Source organism: Coregonus clupeaformis, chromosome 9, assembly GCF_020615455.1.
Source record: "Coregonus clupeaformis isolate EN_2021a chromosome 9, ASM2061545v1, whole genome shotgun sequence".
Taxonomy (NCBI): domain Eukaryota; kingdom Metazoa; phylum Chordata; class Actinopteri; order Salmoniformes; family Salmonidae; genus Coregonus; species Coregonus clupeaformis.
Window position 1 is genome coordinate 8,955,250 of NC_059200.1, and position 27,339 is coordinate 8,982,588.

Below are 27,339 nucleotides of genomic sequence, written 5' to 3' on the forward strand. Positions count from 1 at the left end.
AGGTTGTGGACAGGTGTCTTTTATACTGATAACAAGTTCAAACAGGTGCCATTAATACAGGTAACGAGTGGAGGACAGAGGAGCCTCTTAAAGAAGAAGTTACAGGTCTGTGAGAGCCAGAAATCTTGCTTGTTTGTAGGTGACCAAATACTTACTTTCCACCATCATTTGCAAATAAATTCATTAAAAATCCTACAATGTGATTTTCTGGGAAAGAAAATCTCAATATGTCTGTCATAGTTGACGTGTACCTATGATGAAAATTACAGGCCTCTCTCATCTTTTTAAGTGGGAGAACTTGCAAATTGGTGGCTGACTAAATACTTTTTCCCCCACTGTATATTTGAGTTTAACCACAATATGTGTTGCATTTTTATTTTTTTGTGATCCAATACGTAATATAGTACATTTACCATTATTTGGTTGTAATCCAGAGAGGTTAGAAAATGTTCTAGATCCTCTATGAGGCTGTGGAGGGATTCAAGTTGTGGATTTAAAAGAAAACATGAATTAACAGCGTACAATGACACCTTTGTTTTTAAGCCCTGGATTTCTAATCCCTTGATATTATTGTTGGATCTGATTTTAATAGCTAACATCTCGATGGCAATAATAAATAGATATGCCGATAGTGGACAACCTTGTTTCACTCCGACAGTTTAAAACTTTCTGAGAAATAGCCATTATTTACTATTTTACACCTAGGGTTGCTATACATGATTTTAACCCAATTTATAAGAGATTGTCCAAAATTGAAATGCTCCAGGCATTTATATATAAACCCCAGTCGTACTTTATCAAGTGCCTTTTCAAAGTCTGCTATGAATAGTAGGCCTGGTTTCCCAGATTTTTCATAGTGTTCTATTGTTTCCGGTACTTGCCTTATATTATCTCCAATGTATCGCCCATGTAAAAAAAACTGTCTGATTAGAATGAATAATGTCCGACAATACCTTTTTAATTCTATGCGCCATACATTTTGCTCGAATTTTTGCATCACAACACTGAAGTGTAAGGGGCATCCAATTTTTTTAACGGACTGGATCTTCATATTTTCCACTTCTATCCTGTTTCAGTAATAATGAAATCAGACCTTCTTGAGTGTCTGATAATCTACCATTTACATAGGAGTGGTTAAAATATGCTAATAAAGGTCCTCTGAGTATATCAAAAAAGGTTTAGTATACCTCGACTGGTATGCCATCCAACCCTGGAGTTTTCCCAGAATTAAAGTATTTAATTGCATCCAGAAGTTCCTCCTCTGTAATTTCACCTTCACATGAGTCTTTCTGTATGGCTGTTAATTTTACATTATCAATAGAAAAAACATCTCTACAATTTGCTTCAGTTAGAGGAGATGGAGGCGACTGAAACGAAAACATATGCTTAAAGTACTTTGTTTCCTCCTTCAAAATATAATTTGGTGAATCATGGGTGACTCCGTCATTTGTAACCAGTTTCAATAAATTCTTTTTGGTAGCATTCCTATGTTGAAGATAAAAAATGTTTTTAAAAATTGTCCTCTGTAGCTCAATTGGTAGAGCATGGCGCTTGTAACGCCAGGGTAGTGGGTTCGATCCCTGGGACCACCCATACGTAAAAATGTATGCACACATAACTGTAAGTCGCTTTGGATAAAAGCGTCTGCTAAATGGCATATTATTATTATAAAAAAATAATTTGATGCATTTTTCCCCATATTCCATCCAGTTTGCTTTATTTTGATAATATATTACACTTGATCTTTCTTGAATAAGTTTCTCCATTTCTTTTAGTTTTTCCTCTAATTTATTCTGAGCCTCTATGTTACAGTTTTTATTGCTATCTATCTGTTCTGTTAGACTTGTCCTAACCTTTGTTATCTTCAACCTAGCCTGCAGCAGCAGCACATGCAGTCAGGAGTGGAGTAGAGGAGAAAATGTGAATTGTTTTGCTATTCCAAGCGGTTATTACGATGACGGCTGTCATTTGGCTGAACAATTAGTCATCCAAAATTCCATGACCGTCACAACCCTGGTCATTAGAGGCATTGAATTAAATACATGTCAATTGGTTTAAGGTGGACAGCAGTAAACATATACATTTCCTCCTCAGGGTTAAATACCATCCCATACCTGCTGGAAAGGAGTTTAAGATCATGCAGATCTAATTATTTAAATATAATCCTTTGATACTGGTCGGAGAAATCACTTCAAATCAAACCTGGGGTGAGGATTTATTTTATTTTTTAAACATGTACAGTGGAGAGAACAAGTATTTGATACACTGCCGATTTTTGCAGGTTTTCCCACTTACAAAGCATGTAGAGGTCTGTAATTTCCAGAAATCCAGAAAATCACATTGTATGATTTTTAAGCAATTAATTTGCATTTTATTGCAAGACATAAGTATTTGATACATCAGAAAAGCAGAACTTAATATTTGGTACAGAAAACTTTGTTTGCAATTACAGAGATCATACATTTCCTGTAGGTCTTGACCAGGTTTGCACACACACTGCAGCAGGGATTTTGGCCCACTCCTCCATACAGACCTTCTCCAGATCCTTCAGGTTTCGGGGCTGTCGCTGGGCAATACGGACTTTCAGCTCCCTCCAAAGATTTTCTATTGGGTTCAGGCCTGGAGACTGGCTAGGCCACTCCAGGACCTCGAGATGCTTCTTATGGAGCCACTCCTTAGTTGCCCTGGCTGTGTGTTTCGGGTTGTTGTCATGCTGGAAGACCCAGCCTCGACCCATCTTCAATGCTCTTACTGAGGGAAGGAGGTTGTTGGCCAAGATCTCGCGATACATGGCCCCATCCATCCTCCCCTCAATACGGTGCAGTCGTCCTGTCCTCTTTGCAGAAAAGCATCCCCAAAGAATGATGTTTCCACCTCCATTCTTCACGGTTGGGATGGTGTTCTTGGTGTTGTACTCATCCTTCTTCTTCCTCCAAACACGGCGAGTGGAGTGTAGACCAAAAAGCTCTATTTTTGTCTCATCAGACCACATGACCTTCTCCCATTCCTCCTCTGGATCATCCAGATGGTCATTGGCAAACTTCAGACGGGCCTGAACATGCGCTGGCTTGAGCAGGGGGACCTTGCGTGCGCTGCAGGATTTTAATCCATGACGGCGTAGTGTGTTACTAATGGTTTTCTTTGAGACTGTGGTCCCAGCTCTCTTCAGGTCATTGACCAGGTCCTGCCGTGTAGTTCTGGGCTGATCCCTCACCTTCCTCATGATCATTGATGCCACACGAGGTGAGATCTTGCATGGAGCCCCAGACCGAGGGTGATTGACCGTCATCTTGAACTTCTTCCATTTTCTAATAATTGCGCCAACAGTTGTTGCCTTCTCACCAAGCTGCTTGCCTATTGTCCTGTAGCCCATCCCAGCCTTGTGCAGGTCTACAATTTTATCCCTGATGTCCTTACACAGCTCTCTGGTCTTGGCCATTGTGGAGAGGTTGGAGTCTGTTTGATTGAGTGTGTGGACAGGTGTCTTTTATACAGGTAACGAGTTCAAACAGGTGCAGTTAATACAGGTAATGAGTGGAGAACAGGAGGGCTTCTTAAAGAAAAACGAACAGGTCTGTGAGAGCCGGAATTCTTACTGGTTGGTAGGTGATCAAATACTTATGTCATGCAATAAAATGCAAATTAATTACTTAAAAATCATACAATGTGATTTTCTGGATTTTTGTTTTAGATTCCGTCTCTCACAGTTGAAGTGTACCTATGATAAAAATTACAGACCTCTACATGCTTTGTAAGTAGGTAAACCTGCAAAATCAGCAGTGTATCAAATACTTGTTCTCCCCACTGTATATCCCATCTACCAGACCTAAGGCCAAAGTGGATGGTCTGTCCCAGTGTGCCTGGGGGAACATTCTGGTCTTTAGTTATTATGGTCAACATGGGATGGATGGGCAAGAGTTCTGAGACTAATCCAAGGATCCCATTTAGTGTAAAGCAAGCCAGCGTTAAGAGAGCATGAGCACTGCACACTTCACACACACACCCATGCTGCGCTCTACCTGTTTGACATTGTAGCCTGTCTTTGCACTTGTTTCAATAAACAAAACATTCAGCTCTTTGGCTCTCTGTTCCCCTTCCTCTGTGGTTATCTGTCTGCAATGTCCCACAACAACAGACACACACAGGTACCCACACATACGTACAAAAACACATGAACGAGAAAAAACAAAAGAAAAGTGAAGATCATGAAGTGAATGATGAACATGCCGTGTTTCCTCCTGCTATCGCTGCTGCAACCTCTGCTCCGTCTAAAAGTGCCCACACAGCCAGACTCTCTCTAAAACACCTCAGAGCACCAACTTAGCTCCAGGTTCAATACACCACATAGGATTCAAATGAAAGGCTCTTAAATCTAAAAAACGGTCAATCAATGGGTATTATAGAATGTGCCTGTGCAAGCGGTTTCACAAATTCTAATGACCTTACATATTCCATATAAGGTTTGGGCTTAACTAGACCTTCCCATCCATCATTATTGTAGCATTTGACCCTAAACCTCTGACTGTGATGAGTGCCCTTTTCAAGAGTGAGCGGAGGCAGTAGCAGCATGGACGGAGAGCACGACTCAGCCACACACACACACTCACCTGCTTGACGTTGTATCCTGCTTTAGCACTAGTCTCAATAAACATTACATTTAGCTCTTTGGCCTTCCTCTCACCCTCTTCAATAGCAACTTGCCTGTGGTAGATAAGAGGGTTAAACATGCAGAACAGTAGCTTACGGTCAGTTCATAGAGAATCTACAGCATGTCAATAATTTGACATGCTGTAGACAGCATCAATCAATCACAAAAAAAATTGGTATAGTACAAAGAAGTTGTTTTAAGGCATAAAAGCAGAGGGTTATAGTGGCAAACCATGTGTTAAAATAAAAAGGGCGGTTTCGTTATCACAATTGTTTGAACACACAAATGGATAAGACATGACTCAAGAGACATGCAATGATCTGTTGAATCTCTGAATACTTAAAATAATTCTAGCCCATGCTGAGCTCTAAAGGCTGTCTCTGTTTGTGGACTATTCAACCCCAGCCAGATCTGTCTCTAGAGAGCCTGTACCAAGGGACAAGGCTTATAAGTCCCTGCTCTGCTGTCCCTAAACGGCAGTGTTTCTCTCGCTAAACACAGGAGGGCCTAAAGGTCTCAGTCAGGAACTCACTGTGGCGCCAGTCTTAATCACTCTACAGTAACAATCAGTCAAATCATTAGTATGCTCTAATGGAGAGAGCCCTCCAGGACCTGGTCTGAGGAGGACTGAAGAGCTCCACAGGCTTACTGACACTCTACACTGACATCACCCTTCCGTTATTATGTCACACCTTTTGTCTGCAAGGTCAGTCTTGTTTCCCACCAGCATGATGATGACATCACTTCCTCTCTCCGTTCTGACATCATCAATCCATTTTGTGGTTTGCTGGAAAGAGTTGACGTCTGATGCAAGAGGAGAGAGGGATGGGGAGTTCAATGTTAATCTCCATGTTGTGACAAGTACTGAATTATGGTAATGAGCAGAAGGACAGAAAGACAGTGCAAATATAGAGACAGTGACAACAAATAAGGTATCATTAAACTAAGTAAATCCAGCTCCCATTTCCTTTCTATTTATCCATCTAGGCTACTCTTATTATTTAGCCATATCCTTGTATTCTACCTTCCTGTCTATCCTCTCGTCTGTCAAGCTAGATGTGGTGTCTGTTTTTCTGAAGAGACAGACTTCCTCCTCCAGTTAAATAGCCCTGCTGCAGCTCCATGTCTCCTTACACAGCATCTCCCCCCTAACGGTCCTCACAGACACACATGGTAGGGGAGACGTGAAAAAGGTGACATCTCTGAACATTACATTGAAAGCCTGCAATTCCCGCAATATGTTATTTCATATTGTGGCAAAATAGGCCTCTGAAGCAACATCAAAGCTGCCAATATCAATTATTTTGAATGAAACCAATAAGAGATTCCATTCTTTTGTACATGTGTGACAACAGAACTAGGAAGTCATAGGTGGCCATAATGGAAAAAAACAGACATTAAGAACGATAGGCACAGAGAACTCAAGATAAAAAGGAAAGCTTGAAAAGAGATGAGGTTGCTCTGTTGGGGGAAAACAAGATGATAAATCTGCCATTCATGTATTCATGACCACAAATCTAGGAAACCACTAGACTATTGATTAATTCAATAGTTCTTTAGTATTATAGATTTAACCGACTGATATTGTAGCCTAATTGGGTTGCATGTAATATCCTACCGAATGCTTTGCGCTCCTAGTATCAATAAACAGATTAGTCTAATCTTTTTCTATTTATTACAGAAACAGAGAAGCTTTCACAGACAACAATTATGCAAAAAGTTAACTTAAAAAAATTAAGAATGTGTCCAATTGGACTCGCATACAAAAAAAGAGTGGGAGGAAAACATCAACAAACAAGAAAAGGGGACAAAAAGGGAGAAAAGATATCTGGAAGGATGAAAAGGAGGATGGGAAAACAGAAAAAAATAAGAGGGACTTGAGCCAGCGGTGAAAAATGAGGACATCTTTCTGTTTTGGTCGGCATCCTTCCATCACTTTTCCATCAATAGGGGCCGCACTCACTTGTGATGTCATAGACTACCACGGCCACGGTGGAGTCTCGTATGTAGCTAGGAATCAGACTCCGGAAGCGCTCCTGGCCGGCTGTGTCCCAAAGCTGCAGTCTCACCTGAGCAGCATGTTAGCACCAGCACACAGGGAGAGAAGGAGAAGGGGAGAGATGGAGGAGAGGGGCAAGAGGGGAGGAGAGGAAGAGGTGGTGGTAAGAGAGGGGAGAACTGGACGAGGGTTGAGGAGGGGTGGGGAGGGTCACGCACGCACGTCGAGTGGGCGGGGCGCGGAGGGGAGTACCTACTTGTGATGTCGTATACTACAACAGCGGCGGCGGAGTCTCTGATGTAACTGGGGATGAGGCTACGGAAACGCTCCTGCCCAGCCGTATCCCACAGCTGCAACCTGATCTGTGGCGGATGGGAGGAGAAATAAAGGAAAAGGAAAAAGAAAGGATGAAAAGAAAATGAGAGAAAACGAGCGCAAAAAAACATGAGGTAAGAAACCATAAAGAGTAAAGAAATAAAACTGAATCAACTTATGAGAGAAAGCGAGAAAGCGAGGGCTGCATGCAGGGAGTGTGTGACCATAGGAGGAGTGGTGAGGGCCAGGGGAATCATGGGTACTAGGCCTCATTTCTGAAACCTTCTTCCCTCGTTCAAGCTGAAACATTCTTCACTCGTTCAAGCTTGATGTTTAATTTCAACATGAGAATGAAGAGAATATGAGCAGATGGGAAAAAGGGAAGAAAAGCATGAGTTTGTCTGGAGGAGAGAAAGCTAGCAGGAAGGAAGATACAAGGTAGGCTCCAATCCCAGGCCCGGACGACTCTCCGGCTTCTTTAAGGTTCTAGTGTGTGAACTTGGGCCAGGAAAAGACACCGTTAGAGCAGACAGAATCAGGTCACAGGATACCCAGGATCCCCAAAGTCCCAGAAACCACCAGTGGCAAGGATACAGTACGGACTCAGAGACCTGTGTGATTGGGTGGGGGGGGGTGCGTGCGTGCCAGTGAATGGGTACATCTTTTAATTTCAATGAGACTGGATTGAAGGGAGACATTTTCAAAATCACCATAATGAAATGTAACATTACTCAGTAAAATGATAACATAATGCCACAGTCATGACTAACACAGACTCACTTAAATATGAACAAATTCCACTCATAATCAGTATATTATGACAAATCAGCATATTAGCACTTCATGGAATTTAAAAAAGAGAAAGTAAAACTTACTGTTCTGTCTTCGAGGTACATGGTTTTTGACAAAAAATCTATTCCTATTGTGGCCTGGAAATGTAAAAGAATGAAGAGAATGAGACAATGTTCTCCTAACAATTATGATGGTAGATTGATAAGGAAAGGCTTTAGTACTGTAGTTAAACTAAACTGAAATGAAGGAACATATTGCCTATACACTTAAAAAAAGTTAAACTCATTATTATTAAGTAACTGGTTCCACAGCGTTTACTCAACTTTTCGATCAAAGTGTTAGCTGAACTTAACTTATTTAACTTATTTAGTTGGGCCAAAATTAGCTCCAACTTTGAAAAAAAGTAGGCAAAAATTCAGTCAACTTTAAATGATGTTTGCGCTCAACTCATGTTCATTCAACTAGAAATTATTATTTGGGCATCTTCACTAAACAAGGCTGTGGAACTAGTTACATACGGTGCTTTTGACAGGCTACAATGTTTTCAACTTCCATATTTGACAGACGCTGACATTCATGATTACATTGTGCATATTCATTTTTAAAAATATGATTATATATTTTTTATACCCCCTTTTCTCCCCAATTTCGTGATATCCAAATTGGTAGTTACAGTCTTGTCCCGTCGCTGCAACTCCCGTACGGACTCGGGAGAGGCAAAGGTCGAGAGCCATGCATCCTCCGAAACACGACCCTGCCAAGCCACACTGCTTCTTGACACACTGCTCGCTTAACCTGGAAGGCAGCCGCACCAATGTGTCGGAGGAAACACCGTACAACTGGCAACAGTGTCAGCGTGCATGCACCCGGCCCGCCACAGGAGTCGCTAGAGTATGATGGGACAAGGACATCCCGGATGCCCAAACCCTCCCCTAACCCGGACGACGCTGGGACAATTGTGCGTCGCATCATGGGTCTCCCGGTCGCGGCCGGCTGTGACACAGCCCAGGATCGAGCCGGGATCTGTAGTGAGTGCATATTAATTTATACAGTAATTATTATTCGACATGTCCTCACCTGGGATTTGAACTCTCTTGGTTCACGGCGTACCGATCTTCCTGCTACACCACCATGTATGTGTCAATGACTGATTTCACCTATATTTGCTACACTTTGCAATTCAAAGTAAATCTCGGCTCTGTTAAAAATACATTCAAGTAAAACTATTTTATTTATCATAGTGATTAAGGAGTAACATTAAAACAGAGTAATATGCCACACAACATTAGACAACTATACAGAAAACCCCCAAATTGCTGAAATGAGCAAATTAAATCAATGATGAGAATAGTCAGATTAACGGATAATAGACACAGACATGGTGGCATAGCAGGAAGATTGGAATGCTGTGAAGTGAAAGGGTCATCCACCCCTGAGCAAATTAGGGTTAAGCTCAAGGGCACAGACAGATTTTTCACCTTGTCGGCTCAGACATGTTGAATAACAATTACTGTATAAAATGAACATGCACAATGTAATCATGCATGTCAACATGTGTCAAATATTTAAGTTGAAAACATTGTATGTCAAAAGCATTGTGTGTGTAACTAGTTCCACATACTTTTTTAGTGAAGGTGCCCAAATAAGAGACAAAGTGGAGTCGCAATTCAACGGCTCAGACACGAGATGTATGTGGCAGGGACTCCAGACAATCACGGATTACAAAGGGAAAACAAGCCACGTCGCGGACACCAACGTCTTGCTGCCGGACAAGCTAAACACCTTCTTCGCCCGTTTTGAGGATAACACAGTGGGCTCTTGGACTGTGGGCTCTCGTTCTCCATTGCCAATGTGAGTAAGACATTTAAGCTTGTTAACCCTCGCAAGGCTGCCGGCCCAGACGGCATCCCTAGTCGCGTCCTCAGAGCATGCACAGACCAGCTGCCTGGAGTGTTTACGGACATATTCAATCTCTCCCTATCCCAGTCTGCTGTTCCCACTTGCTTCAAGATGGCCACCATTGTTCCTGTACCCAAGAAAGCAAAGGTGACGGAACTAAATAACTATCGCCCCGTAGCACTCACTTATGTCATATCACCTCCACCTTACCTGACACCCTAGACCCACTTCAATTTCCATAACGTCCCAATAGATCCACAGCTGATGCAATTGCCATCGCATTACAGTTCAGCCTTCAACACCATAGTACCCTTCAAGCTCATCATTAAGCTTGGGGCCCTGGGTCTGAACTCCACCCTGTGCAACTGGTTCCTGGACTTCCTGACGGGCCGCCCCAAGGTGGTGAAGGTAGGAAACACCTCCACTACGCTGATCCTCAACAAAGGGGCCCCACAAGGGTACTCCCTGTTCACCCATGACTACGTGGCCACGCACGCCTCCAACTCAATGATCAAGTTTGCAGACGACACAACAGTAGTAAGCCTGATTACCAACAATGACGAGACAGCCTACAGGGAGGAGGTGAGGGCCCTGGCGGAGTGGTGCCAGGAAAATAAGCTCTCCCTCAACATCAACAAAACAAGCAGCTGATCGTGGACTTCAGGAGACAGCAGAGGGAGCACGCCCCCATCCACATCGACGGGAACGCAGTGGAGAAGGTGAAAAGCTTCAAGATCCTCGGCGTACAAACCACTGACAATCTGAAATGGTCCACCCACACAGACAGCGTGGTGAAGGCACAACAGCGCCTCTTCAACCTCAGGAGGCTGAAGAAATGTTGCTTGGCCCTTACAAACTTTTACAGATGGACCATTGAGAGCATCCTGTCGGGCTGCATCACCGCCTGGTACGGCAACTGCACGACCCACAACCGCAAGGCTCTCCAGAGGCTGGTGCAGTCAGCACAACGCATCACCAGGGGCACATAGCCTACCCTCCAGGAAACCTAAAGCACCCGATGTCACAGGATAGCCAAAAAGATCATCAAGGATATCAACCACCCGAGCCACAGCCTGTTCACACCGCTATCATCCAGAAGGCGAGGTCAGCACAGGCGCATCAAAGCTGGGATCGAGAGACTGAAAAACAGCTTCTATCTCAAGGCCATCACTGTTAAATAGCCATCACTAGCCGGCCTCCACCCAGTACCCTGCCCTGAACTTAGTCACTAGCCGGCTACCACCATGTTACTCAACCCTGCACCTCAGAGGCTGCTGCCCTATGTACATAGACATGGAATCACTGGTCACTTTAATAATGGAACAATAGTGACTTTAATAATGTTTACATACTGTTTTACTCATTTCATATGTATATACTGCATTCTAGTCAATGCCACTCAGACATTGCTTGTGTTAATATTGATATATTTCTAGTTTTTTTTCCTCATTTCTTTTAAATGTGTGTATTTGTATTGTTGTGAATTGTTAGATCATACTGCACTGTTGGAGCTAGGAACACAAGCATTTCGCTACACCCACAATATAATCTGCTAAATATATACAGTACCAGTCAAAAGTTTGGACACATTCAAGGGGTTCTCTTTATTTTTACTATTTTCTACATTGTAGAATAATAGTGAAGACATCAAAACCATGAAATAACACCTATGGAATCATGTAGTAACCAAAAAGGGTTAAACAAATCAAAATATATTTTAGATTATAGATTCGTCAAAGTAGCAACCCTTTGCCTTGATGACAGCTTTGCACACTCTTGGCATTCTCTCAACCAGCTTCACCTGGAATTATTTTCCAACAGTCTTGAAGTTCCCACATATACTGAGCACGTGTTGGCTGCTTTTCCTTCACTCTGCGGTCCAACTCATCCCAAACCATCTCAATTGGGTTGAGGTTGGGTGATTGTGGAGGCCAGGTCATCTGATGCAGCACTCCATCACTCTCCTTCTTGGTCAAATAGCCCTTACAGCCTGGAGGTGTGTTTTGGGTCATTGTTCTGTTGAAAAACAAATGATAGTCCCACTAAGCGCAAACCAGATGGGATGGCGTATCGCTGCAGAATGCTGTGGTCACCAGCAAAGCACCCCCACACCATCACACCTCCTCCTCCATACTTCACGGTGGGAACCACACATGCGGAGATCATCCGTTCACCTACTCTGCGTCTCACAAAGACACGGTGGTTGGAACCAAAAATCTCACACTTGGACTCATCAGACCAAAGGACAGATTTCCACCGGTCTGTCCATTGCTTATGTTTCTTGGCCAAAGCAAGTCTTCTTATTATTGGTGTACTTTAGTAGTGGTTTCTTTGCAGCAATTCGACCTTGATGGCCTGATTCACGCAGTCTCCTCTGAACAGTTGATGTTGAGATGTGTCTTACTTGAACTCCGTGAAGCATTTATTTGGGCTGCAATTTCTGAGGCTGGTAACTCTAATGAACTTATCCTCTGCAGCAGAGGTAACGCTGGGTCTTCCTTTCCTGTGGTGGTCCTCATGAGAGCCAGTTTCATCATAGTGCTTGATGAGTTTGCGACTGCATTTGAAGAAACTTTCAAAGTTCTTGAAATTTTCCAGATTGACTGACCTTCATGTTTTAAAGTAATGACAGACTGTCGTTTCTCTTTGCTTATTTGAGCTGTTCTTGCCATAATATGGACTTGGTCTTTTACCAAAATAGGGCTACCTTCTCACAACACAACTGATTGGCTCAAACGCATTAAGGAAAGAAATTCCACAAATTAACAAGACACACCTGTTAATTGAAATGCATTCCAGGTGACTACCTCATGAAGCTGGTTGAGAGAATGTCAAGAATGTGCAAAGCTGTCATCAAGGCAAAGGGTGGCTACTTTGAAGAATCTAAAATATATTTTGATTTGTTTAACACTTTTTTGGTTACTACATGATTCCATATGTGTTATTTCATAGTTTTGATGTCTTCACTATTATTATACAATGTAAAAAAAGAGTAAAAATAAATAACCCTTGAATGAGTAGGTGTGTCCAAACCTTTGACTGGTACTGTATATATTTAGCAGATGAGATTGTGGGTGTAGCGAAATGCTTGTGTTCCTAGCTCCAACAGTGCAGTAGGATCTAACAATTCACAACAATACAAATACACACATTTAAAAGAAATGAGGAAAAAAAACAAGAGATATCAATATTAAGACAAGCAATGTCTGAGTGGCATTGACTAGCATGCAGTATATACATATGAAATGAGTAAAACAGTATGTAAACATTATTAAAGTCACTATTGTTCCATTATTAAAGTGACCAGTGATTCCATGTCTATGTACATAGGGCAGCAGCCTCTGAGGTGCAGGGTTGAGTAACCGGGTGGTAGCCGGCTAGTGACTAAGTTTAGGGCAGGGTACTGGGTGGAGGCCGGCTAGTGATGGCTATTTAACAGTGATGGCCTTGGAGATAGAAGCTGTTTTTCAGTTTCTCGATCCCAGCTTTGATGCGCCTGTGCTGACCTCGCCTTCTGGATGATAGCGGTGTGAACAGGCTGTGGCTCGGGTGGTTGATATCCTTGATGTTCTTTTTGGCTAACCACCAGTGCAGAGCTTGCTCAGGAATGGCAGCAGGCAGGTGTGAGTGCATCTGCACGCACAGTGAGGCGAATACTTTTGGAGGATGGCCTGGAGTCAAGAAGGGCAGCGAGGAAGCCACTTCTCTCCAGGAAAAACATCAGGGACAGACTGATATTCTGCAAAAGGTACAGGGATTGGACTGCTGAGGACTGGGGTAAAACATTCTCTGATGAATCCCCTTTCTGATTGTTTGGGGCATCCAGAAAAATGCTTGTCGGGAGAAGACAAGGTGAGCGCTACGATCAGTCCTGTGTCATGCCAACAGTAAAGCATCCTGAGACCATTCATGTGTGGGGTTGCTTCTCAGCCAAGGGAGTGGGCTCACTCACCATTTTGCCTAAGAACACAGCCATGAATAAAGAGTGGTACCAACACATCCTCCGAGAGCAACTTCTCCCAACCATCCAAGAACAGTTTGGTGATGAACAATGCCTTTTCCAGCATAAGTTGGAGCCAAGTTTTGGCCAACTAAACATTTTAAGTTCAGGTAACACTTACCAAAAAGTTGAATAAAAATAAAATAAAAAGGCTGTGGAACCAGTTACTTAATAATAATAAATTAGTTGAAACTATAATTTTTTTTTACAGTGCAGTCAAGCCCAGCACTAACACACCTGACTCAAATGGCTATTCATAAAGACCGACTAGCTGAATCAAGTGTGTTAGTGTTGGTCTGGAGTAAAAGCCTGCTGACGCTGTAGTAGGACCAGGACTAGGGTCAGGCATTGAGACCAATGACGTCATAAACCTAGCCCTAACTATCATATCCAGATTAAATTGTGTCTGTAGTCTAGCCTCACCTGATAGGTGTTGTCGAAGCTGTCGTACATGAACCTGGTAATCAATGAAGTCTTCCCCACTGAAAAACAAGACAGACGCATGTTATGACCAACATTTTTATGACCCCATTAATCTGTTTAATAAAACATGTATTACAGTCTTGAAGGGCAAGTAACACACCAGTAGGACTGGCAGATAGCACTGACAAAACAGACACGTCTCATTTTACATAGCTAACACAGAAATAGAATGAATCATTCAATTTCTATGAACCAACATGTTATAGCCTGATTTGGTGCAGCAACTCCTCAGTCAATTTGCAGGCCACAGCTCAGCACAACTGTATGACTTCACTCCACCAACCAACCATCAAGAGGCCTGGAGTAAGAGTCCATGAGGAGCTGTCTGTTGAGTCTGCAGGCTCACCATTACAAACCCAACACCACAATATAAACTGCAAATCAACTAGTGATTTCAGAGTGAAATAACATCTGTAAAAATTATAAGAAATTATTTAGGGTTTTTGAATTGACTTGGAAAAAACCCTCTAAGGAATGCTGGGAGATTCTCAGTGGCAGTGTCGGCCCAGACTTGGCTCTCTGCCGCCAACACTCCCTCTTCCCCACCCTGCACTGGCATGTGACAACACTCATGGGAAATTAGAGGGGGATTAAAAACAGGGAAAAGAGGCAGAGGAAAAGCAAGAAGAATGGACAGCATTTTGTTTCATTGCTCCAGACTACCACATTGTGGAATGCACAAGTATTAATTTCCAGTACAACCTGCCCCTCCCTCCTCCTTTCTACCCCTTCCCTGTATGTCTCACCCGGACCCTCTATCATATTACCGCTGTGTCACTGTTGCACCTGGCTGGGTAGGCCTCAAGTCATGGATCCTGAGCAGAGCTCTCAATAACACAGCCTCAGAGCAGTGTTCAGAATCACAGTACACACAGCAATCTGTACCATCGATATCCCACTACACTAAACAACACTGGGACGAATGTGTGCAGGATTTGCGCACTAGGGACAGGTAGTAGTGTAGATTTTGCTACATTTAATAGGCCTACTAGCTAGGGGAGATTGGGAAACTGTGGCTCAGCCTGACCTTATGGTCCTGTCATTCATTCAGATGATGAGACACACCATTACACAAGGTTAGGTTAACCATGTTAGAGGGCCAGATGGGGAGCCTGCCCATTGTGTGACCTCTAAAACACACCAAGGACAAGCCTAGCAGCGAGCCCCCCGTGTAGCTCAGTTGGTAGAGCATGGCGGTTTGCAACGCCAGGGTTGGGGGTTCGATTCCCACGGGGGGCCAGTATGAAAAATGTATGCACTCACTAACTGTAAGTCGCTCTGGATAAGAGCATCTGCTAAATGACTAAAATGTAAATGTAATGTGTGGCCCTATGGCCAGGGTGGGAAATTAAAATGTTGGTCCACCAGCCACTGTGGCAGGTAGATAAAAACAAAAACATCTACCAGACACTCAGATTTTTTACCAGCCCAAATTTTTTTTCCAACAAAAAAAAAACTACGGGTGAGCATGCTATGTTTTTCTAAAACCATAAATGTATCACTAGTAAGAAGTAAAATGGGGTATATAGCTTCATTTAATTTTATTTTTGTGACCTGCGTCTTTTAACCAATGTTAAAAGAAAATAGATGTAGAACTGTTTCTGTTTTTACTTTTCTATCTACAACTGAACATCAAGAACCAACAAAGTACCTACTCCACCACAAAAGACTGATATGGCTTATTTATTATTATAGTTCAGGGGTCTATGCTGAGATTTCTATATATTTTTTTACAAGTAGTACTTCTAAGTAGAAATGTAGAAGCACACAAATAAATCTAGGAGAACATTTAAAGTATGAGTGTCATAATGATAAATGACTAAAAGTTAATCAAATCAAAAAGTTTAGGAGTGATCCATGCTCAAATCAAGCACAATCATTAGGTGAGACAAAAATATTCAGGTGCTGCTTTAAGAGACGGGCCGTTACCATGGTAACTTGGGCACTCCCTTGTTTGATTTGATATGGAGAAAAAAAATCTCAGACGGCGATGTCTTCCTAGCAGCAGACAGTTGCAGCAAACTCAAACGAACATTAAAAAACAACCTAGCGTGTGAACACAATATATAACTGACCAAGAAACACAAGGACAAAGTCACACTTTAGTAGTGTTTCTTGTCAATTCGACCAACTTCTACATGTGACCTTTGGATTTAAAAAAATAATAATTCCCAAATGCTCTGTGTGACCACCCGCCACCGTGGCTGGTGAAAAATACATTCTTACCCGCAAATTACAAAATGTACCCGCATTTGGCAGGTGTTAATTTCCAACCCTGCTTATGGCTGCCTTTCTTCTGTGGGCAGTGCAATGAAACTGGAGACTTCTCCTTGAATGCATGAGAATGGAGCAGCTCTTGTGCCATTGAGTGATGAAAAGAAGGAATCAGGGCACAAGGGGAAGGAGATACGTGGCACCAATCCCCAGCATGGGCTAAGTATGGAAGGGAAGATAAGAGTGACATTCTTGTGACATAGGAATGCCAGACGGCAAAGGCTCCCACTACATGTAAATCATTCTGTGGAGCAACTGTAACTCTGACCAGTATATGAACATGACATGATGTGACTGAGAATACCTTGTAGCTGCCACAGGGAGAAATGGAGGGAGAGAAGCAGAGAAACAAAAATGGCTGGATTCCCAATCGAACAGTACAGCTTTTCCCATTGCCCATATCAAATGTTCCTGAACATTAGAAGGTAGGACTTGACCCCATTATGGCCCACCTGTAGCATTCCTGACAGGAATCCCTTTGGGGTAGTTGGAGTTCAAGACTGCCCCCTTCCCTGTTTTTGTCAGTGCTGCTGGTAGGGAGGACGGTATGCACTATGCAGGGCAGACTATCTGGTCGAGAGAGACCCCACAAAAGACTGAGGGGAATAGCCAGTTGACAGAAGCAGACATACTCAGAGGAAAACATGTCTACTTCAGGAGTCAATATGAAGATGAACCACATGATACTGCTGCAGACGACACTAGGACTAAAACTGGTACATTGACATCATCCACTGCATGTATGTGAGCCCGGACTGCCCTGGTGACTTGGTCTACTCCAGTTCAAAGTGTGGTCAGACAAAAGGACGTGCCCGTTTTCCTGAGTACTATGACACTTAAGGATTCCACATCCTTTGGTTCGGCTGGCGAATCGAACGAGTGTGCTCCCATACCAACGACCTTCGCTTCACAAACTCTGAAAAAGCGGCAATAGTACCGTTTGTCCATCTTGAGAGGCTGTAGCCAGTATACACTTCCTCAAAATAGTCAGCATTAATCTAAGATAACTCAAGAAATCTGTCATTGACATTTTTGTATCCAACTAGTATGTTTGGTGCAGTATTTCTCAAGTGCAAAAATTTGCATAAAACGAGTCGTCTATCGTTGAATGACAAACACTTAATTGAAGAATCCCTACTGTTGAGCAATCACCGACAAAGGGGCATAGACTTTGGCTTGCGAACTTTGGCTTGCCTGGAGAAATGTATTTCTGTGCACAAACAGACAAAAAAACTTGAAGGCCAATACATCATAATAAACTCAGCAAAAAAAGAAACGTCCCTTTTTCAGGACCCGGTCTTTCAAAGATAATTCGTAAAAATCCAAATAACTTCACAGATCTTCATTGTAAAGGGTTTAAACACTGTTTCCCATGCTTGTTCAATTAACCATAAACAATTAATGAACATGCACCTGTGGAACAGTCGTTAAGACACTAACAGCTTACAGAGTGTAGGCAATTAAGGTCACAGTTATGAAAACTTAGGACACTAAAGAGGCCTTTCTACTGACTCTGAAAACACCAAAAGAAAGATGCCCAGGGTCCCTGCTCATCTGCATGAACGTGCCTTAGGCATGCTGCAAGGAGGCATGAGGACTGCAGATGTGGTCGGATTCGCGTTTATCGTCGAAGGAATAAGCGTTACACCGAGGCCTGTACTCTGGAGCGGGATCGATTTGGAGGTGGAGGGTCCGTCACGGTCTGGGGCGGTGTGTCACAGCATCATCGGACTGAGCTTGTTGTCATTGCAGGCAATCTCAACGCTGTGCGTTACGGGGAAGACATCCTCCTCCCTCATGTGGTACCCTTCCTGCAGGCTCATCCTGACATGACCCTCCAGCATGACAATGCCACCAGCCATACTGCTAGTTCTGTGCTTGATTTCCTGCAAGACAGGAATGTCAGTGTTCTGCCATGGCCAGCGAAGAGGCCGGATCTCAATCCCATTGAGCATGTCTGGGACCTGTTGGATCGGAGGGTGAGGGCTAGGGCCATTCCCCCCAGAAATGTCTGGGAACCTGCAGGTGCCTTGGTGGAAGAGTGGGGTAACATCTCACAGCAAGAACTGGCAAATCTGGTGCAGTCCATGAGGAAGAGATGCACTGCAGTACTTAATGCAGCTGGTGACCACACCAGATACTGACTGTTAATTTTGATTTTGACCCCCCCTTTGTTCAGGGACACATTATTCAATTTCTGTTAGTCACATGTCTGTGGAACTTGTTCAGTTTATGTCTCAGTTGCTGAATCTTGTTATGTTCATACCAATATTTACACATGTTAAGTTTGCTGAAAATAAACGCAGCTGACAGTGAGAGGATGGTTCTTTTTTTGCTGAGTTTATATGCACTATGCAGAAATCGCTCCATCAATTCCTGGTTGCTAAAATAAAAAGTTCACCTAATTTCATTTTGTGACAGAACCACCACAGTGCATTCGTAAAGTATTCAGACCCCTTGACTTTTTCCACTTTGTTACATTACAACCTTACAAAAAAAAATTAAACACACACACACAATACCCCATAATGACAAAGCGAAAAGTTATTTTTACTTTTTGCAAATATTACAAATACAAAAATACCTTATTTACATAAATATTCAGACCCTTTGCTATGAGATTATAAATTGAGCTCCGGGTCATCCTGTTTCCATTGATTGGTGTCCACCTGTGGTAAATTCAATTGACTGGACATGATTTGGAAAGGCACACACACACACACACCTGTCTGTATAAAAAGGTCCAAAAGTTGACAGTATCTGTCAGAGCAAAAGCCATGAGGTCTAAGGAATTGTCTGTAGAGCTCAGAGACAGGCTTGTGTCGAGGAACAGATCTGCAGCATCGAAGGTCCAAGAACAGTGGCCTCCATCGTTCTTAACTGGAAGAAGTTTGGAACCACCAAGACTCTTCCTAAAGCTGGCCGCCCGGCCAAACTGTGCAATCGGGGGAGAAGGGCCTTGGTCAGGAAGGTGACCAACGACCAGATGGTCACTCTGACAGAGCTCCAGAGTTCCTCTGTGGAAATGGGAGAACCTTCCAGGAGGAGAACCATATCTGCAGCACTCCACCAATCAGGCCTTTATGGTAGAGTGGCCAGACGGAAGCCACTCCTCAGTAAAAGGCACATGACAGCCCGCTTGGAGTTTGCCAAAAGGCACCTAAAGACTCTCAGACAATGAGAAACAAGATTCGCTGGTCTGATGAAACCAAGATTGAAATCTTTGGCCTGAATGCCAAGCGTCACTTCTGGAGAAAACCTGGCACCATCCCTACGGTGAAGCATGGTGGTGGCAGCATCATGCTGTGGGGATGTTTTTCAGTGGCAGGGAGACTAGTCAGGATCGAGGGAGAGATGAACGGAGAAAAGTACAGAGAGATCCTTGATGAAAACCTGCTCCAGAGCGCTCAGGACCTCAGAATGGGGCGAAGGTTCACCTTCCAACAGGACAGCGGCCCTAAGCACAGTCAAGACAACGCAGGAGTGGCTTCGGGACAAGTCTCTGAGTAGCCCAGCCAGAGCCTGGACTTGAACATCTCTGGAGAGACCTGAAAATACCTTTGCAGCGATGCTTGAGAGGAGCTGCAGAGAAGAATGGGAGAAACTCCCCAAATACAGGTGTGCCAAGCTTGTAGCGTCATAACCAAGAAGACTCAAGGCTGTAATCGCTGCCAAAGGTTCTTCAACAAAGTACTGAGTAAAGGGTCTGAATGCTTGTGAAAATGTGATATGTTAATTTTTTTTTATAAATTTGCAAACACACACAAAAAAACTGTTTTTGCTCTGTCATTATGGGGTATTCTGTGTAGATTGATGGACAAAAACAATTTCATCCATTTTAGAATAAGGCTGTAACGTAACAAAATGTGGAAAAAGTCAAGGGGTCTGAATACTTTCCGAATACACAGTGTAGCAAATCATTGGACCATCTAAACCGTTGTGAAATATATTTTCCATAAGCAAAAATATTTACATTTTCAGCTGGTGTACAAAATCGAAAGTAAAAGACGCAAAAACTTAACGGGAAGCATAGAAATAAAACAGAACAGATCTACCGCTTCTTAGACTTGCTTTCAATGAGAATGACAGATCTATAACTCACATTACCATGTGAATTTGGCCAGGTCGCCCAAAAAGTTACATATTGCAGCTTTAACGATGATAGTCTATTGAATCTCTCAGAGAAGATTACTGTTTCGGATGGGAAGAATGTGGATGCCTTTACTCTCCTGTACAAATCTGTACAGAAAAACAGCTGGACACACTAGGAAGCTGCTACTGACACTTCAGTGTGAGAACGAGACTTGCAAAGAGGGCTAGTTCCACCCATTCCCCTTCTCTATAGTGAGCCCTTCTTCTGACCCACTGAATGTTGTTAATCTCAGCCCAAAGAGAGGATACGAGAGCAGAGGGAGGGTGGAAGACAAATGACACAGAGAGGAATGTGTAAAAAATGTGTGAGTTGGCCTCAATTCTCTTCAGCTTTTAAACTCTCCCCTCTCTCACACCTTTTAATTATTAATATGCACTGCTGGCAATCTATGTACCTAAGAAGGTGAGTGAGTATCTGTGTGCCCTACCTCTTTTTAAACAGGTGAAATATCTTCCTTAGAAGACCGATCCTCAAACTCACATATCCTCTTCTCCTTTCCTCCCAAACCCCTCATCCTTTCCAGACCCCTCCAGAACTAGCATGTGCACCCCTCCTCTCCAAACCTCCACCTCCCATTTCCATCATGGTAGGACCCCAACCCCCCCCCACCCCACCCGGACATGAGCCTCCTGTCAGCTCTATCCCCCTATACCCGTTCCCACTCCTATTGTTCTGTAGTCAGTGCCAGTGGGCAGACAAAGGCGGTCTGCAGATGGGAAAGTTCAAAAGAATGTTTAATGAGCCAAAATGTAGAGGCCCACCACTTCCTAAATACAAAATTGCATTGAATTAATAGAAACACAAGAGAGTTGTCTAGCAAGGGAGTTGTTTGTTTAACATTATTTTTACTTACCATGTAAAGTCACTTAAAAATCTATACTCAGCTTAATGGGAGTCTGTGGACATTACATATCAGACAAAAACCTATGAGTGTGAAGTGTGTTTGTGTGTGTTTCCCAGCGGTGAGGGATTTATACTGACTAGGCCTGTGTGTGCACATGAAAAGGCAGCAGGTACTTTCTCACTCTGATCCAGTGTTACTCTCACACCAGTGCAGAAAACCCTACTTACATAAATGTCTGTGGGGTGAGGTCAGTAGGGGCAGGACGATATCAGTATCCCGATACTCGTTAGTATCATGGCAAAGAAACAAAACACGAAGCAGATTTAACTTCTTTAGCACTGGTTCTAGTGGCATGCATTTAAAATGCGTGGCTTTCTCGTTGCTTTTCTTTTGCAAAATAACTATAGCAGCTGTATTTCGCTCCAGTAGCTGGCATATTCTGTCCGGTCATAATTCACCTGTGTGAACATGGCGGTTCTCAAAACCTGACAACAGAAAGAGTTGGCCAATACTATCCAAGAGATTGTTTGTTAGGAAATTACCTCAGCCCTCGAATTGCAATTAAAACCGATAAATGAATCCCTTGCACTTCCCACTTCTAAAGTGGATACAGTGCATTCGGAAAGTATTCAGACACCTCTACTTTTTTCCACATTTTGATACGTTACAGCCTTATTCTAAAATGGATTAAATTGTCCCCCACCCCAATCTACACACAATACCCCATTATGACAAAGAAAAAACATTTTTAGTTATTTATGTAGATGTATTAAAAATAAAAAACAGAAATCACATTTACATAAGTATTCAGACCCTTTACTCAGTACTTTGTTGAAGAACCTTTGGCAGGGATTACAGCCTCGAGACTTCTTGGGTATGACGCTACAAGCTTGGCACACCTGTACACTACCAGTCAAAAGTTTTAGAACACCTACTCATTCAAAAGGTTTTTTCTTTAATTTTACTATTTTCTACATTGTAGAATAATAGTGAAGACATCAAAACTATGAAAACATGTAGTAACCAAAAAAAAGTGTTAAACAAATCAAAATATATTTTATATTTGAGATTCTTCAAATAGCCACCCTTTGCCTTGATGACAGCTTTGCACACTTTCTACAATGTAGAAAATAGTAAAAATAAAGAAAAAACCTTGAATGAGTAGGTGTTCTAAAACTTTTCACCGGTAGTGTATTTGGGGAGTGTCTCCCATTCTTCTCTGCAGATCCTCTCACGCTGTCAGGTTGGATGGGGAGAATCGCTGCACAGCTATTTTCAGGTGTCTCCAGAGATGTTCGATCGGGTTCAAGTCCAGGAATTGGCTGGCCCACTCAAGGACATTCAGAGATTCTTGTCCCGAAGCCACTCCTGCGTTGTCTTGGCTTTGTGCTTAGGGTCGATGGCCTGTTGGAAGGTGAACCTTCACCCCAGTCTGAGGTCCTGAGCGCTCTGGAGCAGGTTTTCATCAAGGATTTCTCTGCGCCATTAATCTTTCCCTCGATCCTGACTAGTCTCCCTGCCGCTGAAAAACATCTCCACAGCATGATTCTGCCACCACCACCATGCTTCACCGTAGGGATGGTGCCAGGTTTCCTCCAGACGTGACGCTTGGCATTAAGGCCAAAGAGTTCAATCTTGGTTTCATCAGACCAGCGAATCTTATTTCTCATCGTCAGAGTCCTTTAGATGCCTTTTGGCAAACTGCAAGCGGGCTGTCATGTGCCTTTTACTGAGGAGTGGCTTCCGTCTGGCCACTCTACCATAAAGGCCTGATTGGTGGAGTGCTGCAGAGATGGCTGTCCTTCTGGAAGGTTCTCCCATCTCCACAGAGGAACTCTGGAGCGCTTTCAGAGTGACCACCGGGTTCTTGGTCACCTCCCTGACCAAGGCCCTTCTCCGCCGATTGCTCAGTTTGGCTGGGCGGCCAACACATGGAAGAATCTTGGTGGTTCAAAACTTCTTCCATTTAAGAAATGGTGGAGGCCACTGTGTTCTTGGGGACCTTCAATGCTGCAGAAATGTTTTGGCACCCTTCCCCAGATCTGTGCCTCGACACAATCCTGTCTCGGAGCTCTACAGACAATTCCTTCAACCTCATGGCTTGGTTTTTGCTCTGACACGCACTGTCAACTGTGGGACCTAATATAGACAGGTGTGTCAAGGGGTCTGAATACTTTCCGAATGTACTGTACCTACTCAACTAAAAGTGGAAAGTTTGGGGACAGTGGCCAGTGTGACAGAGGGGCGACTCCATGACCTGGAAACAGCGTGAAATAAGCTAGAAGGGGAAATCGATCTCCCAACATTTTAAAACAGATTCACAAAAGAAAAAAAATCCTGTTAATTCAATGTGCGGGTCACGGTGTATGATTGTACGAATCCACAGTTCTTAAATTGTTCACCTCGCAGCGGATTCAGGGGATCTGACCTATGCAGAGATGAGGAGCAGCATCTCCTCAGACCTGAGTGCCCAACAGCTGAAACAGAGAGCGACCTACAACAATGTGAGATCCCAGCTACGCAAGCTAAACCGGAGATGCGGCTTCATCCACCCGGCAAAACTCATCTTGACCTTCCAGAATACAACATGTTTTCCACTGCCAAGGAGGCTCAAGACTTATTTGATTAGCACATCAAGCCCAACACACAATGGGACGAGTCGACAGATTTAGGCTAACCCCAATTTGGCTGGCTCAATATTCAGGTATGCTATCCACGCCAGAGTATGTGAGCGGAATTGAGCAGTTGGAAATCCAGCTCATCGCGCCGGCGCTCCACGTCCTTTCCAACCTCTCTGCTAAAAAACGCTCCTTGCTTAAAGGGGGGGAAACTGCCACTCCAAATTCACGCCATTCATTAAAATCACGATTTAACCAACACCCATCTATTTTTGTGACTACCTGGACCTACCATTTAGGTTTGAAGTATTGAAACCAAACCATATGATTTGAATAGGCTGTGACTTACTTAGAATTAAATACAAATTAAACGAAAAATGCCTTATTAGGCTCCATCTACAGTGCCTTTGAATTCATTTTTAGAAACATGAGTTTGGCCAGAGTCTGTGGCTTCAGGCTCATGCCTAGCGAGCAGGTCAGCAGCGGAGAATACCCTCTCAGTGCTTGCAGAGCCACTGGGGATGCCAAACACCCTTCGGGCCCCTCTTGCCAGGCTGGGCAGGGATGCGTAGTCTTTATTTTTTTCTGTAGGACGGCCTAAAGGATTTTAGGTAAAGTAACCCTATCAAAATGGAAAGCTCTTTGAAAGAGGTAATATGCCAGGCCTATTGGGCCAAAATCAATGATGGCATATTGTAAAGATAATAGAACGAAAATTTAACTTTTAAGATCAGATTTTGTGTTTATAAATACTTTGCTACAATGACACAGTTAGCTAGCTACCCACCTCCTTCCTTTCTGTTAGCATGTGCACCTAGTAAGTACACCATCATGCTTTCGGGATACCCGTCTTTTTTGATTCCACAATTATTCTTTAGTTGTGGACTCTACATCCCCACACACCACACAGCGCTTGATCCTCATCTTTGTAAGTTACAATGATTTTTCACCAGTGTGTTTTATCAGTTTCTTTATGAAAAAATTTAGCGTACTAGATGAAAGTCGCTAAAGCAAGGGGCTATAGCAACACACAAGTAGACTAAAAATGCATGCTGGGCAGGGCATGCACTGAGCTCGTGACGTGAGCACTACTGGAGCAAAATTGGAGCTGGCGAGAAGGCCGACGCTTCAGCCTTTGGGAAACTCGCTCCACCCTCCAGTCAAATTGGACATGCTCCACTCCTCGCTCCACTCACATACTCTGATCCACGCACAATCACGCAGCGTAGCCAATGGCTGTGATGCTGCCCTCAGCACAAAACAATGAGAGAACCCCCTCATTTGGGTAAAAGGTACACAATTGTTATTAGTGAACACTGGACTTCATTATTATATTGCCTATGTTCCAGGACATTTAGACAATGACTCCACGCCAACTAAAGAGGAATGGACAATATATAGTGCATTCAGAAAGTATTCAGAGCCCTTCCCTTTTTCCACTTTGTTACATTACAGCCTTATTCTAAAATTGATTAAATCAATAAAAATCTCAATCTACACACAATACCCCATAATGACAAAGCGAAAACAGGTTTAAAAAATGTTTGCAAATGTCCTACAAATAAAAAACAGAAATACCTTATTTACATAAGTATTCAGACCCTTTGCTATGAGACTCAAAATTGATTGGACATGATTTGGAAAGGCACACACCTGTCTATATAAAAGGTCCCACAGTTGACAGTGCATGTCAGAGCAAAAACCAAGCCATGAGGTTGAAGGAATTGTACATAGAGCTCAGAGACAGGCTTGTGTCGAGATCTGGGGAAGGGCGCCAATACATTTCTGCAGCATTGAAGGTCCCCAAGAACACAGTGGCCTCCATCATTCTTAAAATGGAAGAAGTTTGGAACCACCAAGACTCTTCCTAGAGCTGGCCGCCCAGCCAAACTGAGCAATTGGGGCCTTGGTCTGGGAGGTGACCAAGAACCCAATGGCCACTCTAACAGAGCTCCTCTGTGCAAATGGGAGAACCTTCCAGAAGGACAACCATCTCTGCAGCACTCCACCAATCAGGCCTTTATGGTAGAGTGGCCAGACGGAAGCCACTCCTCAGTAAAAGGCACATGACATCCTGCATGGAGTTTGCCAAAAGGCACCTAAAGGACTCTGACCATGAGAAACAAGATGCTCTGGTCTGGTGAAACCGAGATTGAACTATTTGGCCTGAATGCCAAGCGTCACGTCTGGAGGAAACCTGGCACCATCCCTACGGTGAAGCATGGTGGTGGCAGCATCATGCTGTGGGGATGTTTTTCAGCGGCAGGGACTGGGAGACTAGTCAGGATCGAGGGAAAGATGAACAGAGCAAAGTACAGAGAGGTCCTTGATGAAAACCTGCTCCAGAGCGCTCAGGACCTCAGACTGGGGCAAAGGTTCACCTTCCAACAGGACAACAACCCTAAGCACACAGACAAGACAACGCAGGAGTGGCTTCGGGACAAGTCTCTGAATGTCCTTGAGTGGCCCAGCCAGAGCCCGGACTTGAACCCAATCTAACATCTCTGGAGAGATCTGAAAATAGCTATGCAGCAACGCTCCCCATCCAACCTGACAGAGCTTGAGAGGATCTGCAGAGAAGAATGGGAGAAACTCCTCAAATACAGGTGTGCCAAGCGTGTAGCGTCATACCCAAGAAAACTCTAGGCTGTAATCACTGCCAAAGGTGCTTCAACAAAGTACTGTACAGTAAAGGGTCTGAATACTTACGTAAATGTGATTTCAGTTTAATAATTTTAATATATTTGCAAACATTTCTAAAAACCTGTTTTTGCTTTGTCATTATGGGGTATTGTGTGTAGATGAGGGGGGGGCAATTTAATCAATTTTAGAATAAGGCTGTAACGTTAGAAAATATAAAACAAGTTAAGGGGTCTGAATGCTTTCCGGATGCACTGTATTGAAGTGCCATACAGACTGAGGTTGCTTCCTTGTGGGGCTACAGCACATTGCATCCCTATGGGCTAAACTGTTTAGGATAGATGGCTTCCCCCCCTCCCCCATGTTTAAGGTAATTTAGTCCATATTGCTAATAATAATAATGATATTTGACTGTTCAGGCTAGCATTTATTTAGCTAACTTTTTTCCCCCATTTCTATAATTGTTTGCCCTTCATTACCCACCCTAATTATTTAAGTCTGTAAACTTAAATGTAAAGGTCTGAAGGGGTAAATGGTTACTTATTTTATGTCTTACTATTATTTATTTCTCAATACCTTATGACCATAAAAAAATTAGTTTTTAAAGACATTTCATAGGTAAGGCTGCCACTCACGGTTATGCTGCAACCCTGTAATGATAGTGCAGGGCGGGG

At 43.3% G+C, this 27,339-nt stretch overlaps 1 protein-coding gene across 4 annotated transcripts in view; it reads right to left on the bottom strand.

Moving 5' to 3' along the window:
* LOC121573690 (ras-related protein Rab-6A) overlaps window positions 1–27,339 on the bottom strand; it is a 32,409-nt gene that overhangs the window by 2,782 nt on the left and 2,288 nt on the right. The window contains exons 2-7 of one of the 4 annotated variants that reach the window (XM_041885859.2): window positions 14,077–14,135; window positions 7,838–7,891; window positions 6,904–7,009; window positions 5,341–5,452; window positions 4,608–4,701; window positions 4,020–4,113 (exon numbers count right to left, since the gene is read on the bottom strand). In XM_041885859.2, the coding sequence (XP_041741793.1) occupies window positions 4,054–4,113; window positions 4,608–4,701; window positions 5,341–5,452; window positions 6,904–7,009; window positions 7,838–7,891; window positions 14,077–14,135 (485 nt within the window). In that variant the 3' untranslated portion in view covers window positions 4,020–4,053. Of the gene's footprint in view, window positions 1–4,019; window positions 4,114–4,607; window positions 4,702–5,340; window positions 5,453–6,611; window positions 6,718–6,903; window positions 7,010–7,837; window positions 7,892–14,076; window positions 14,136–27,339 lie in introns of all 4 variants that reach the window. The other 3 variants (XM_041885858.1, XM_041885857.1, XM_041885856.1) reach the window with 3 other exon arrangements.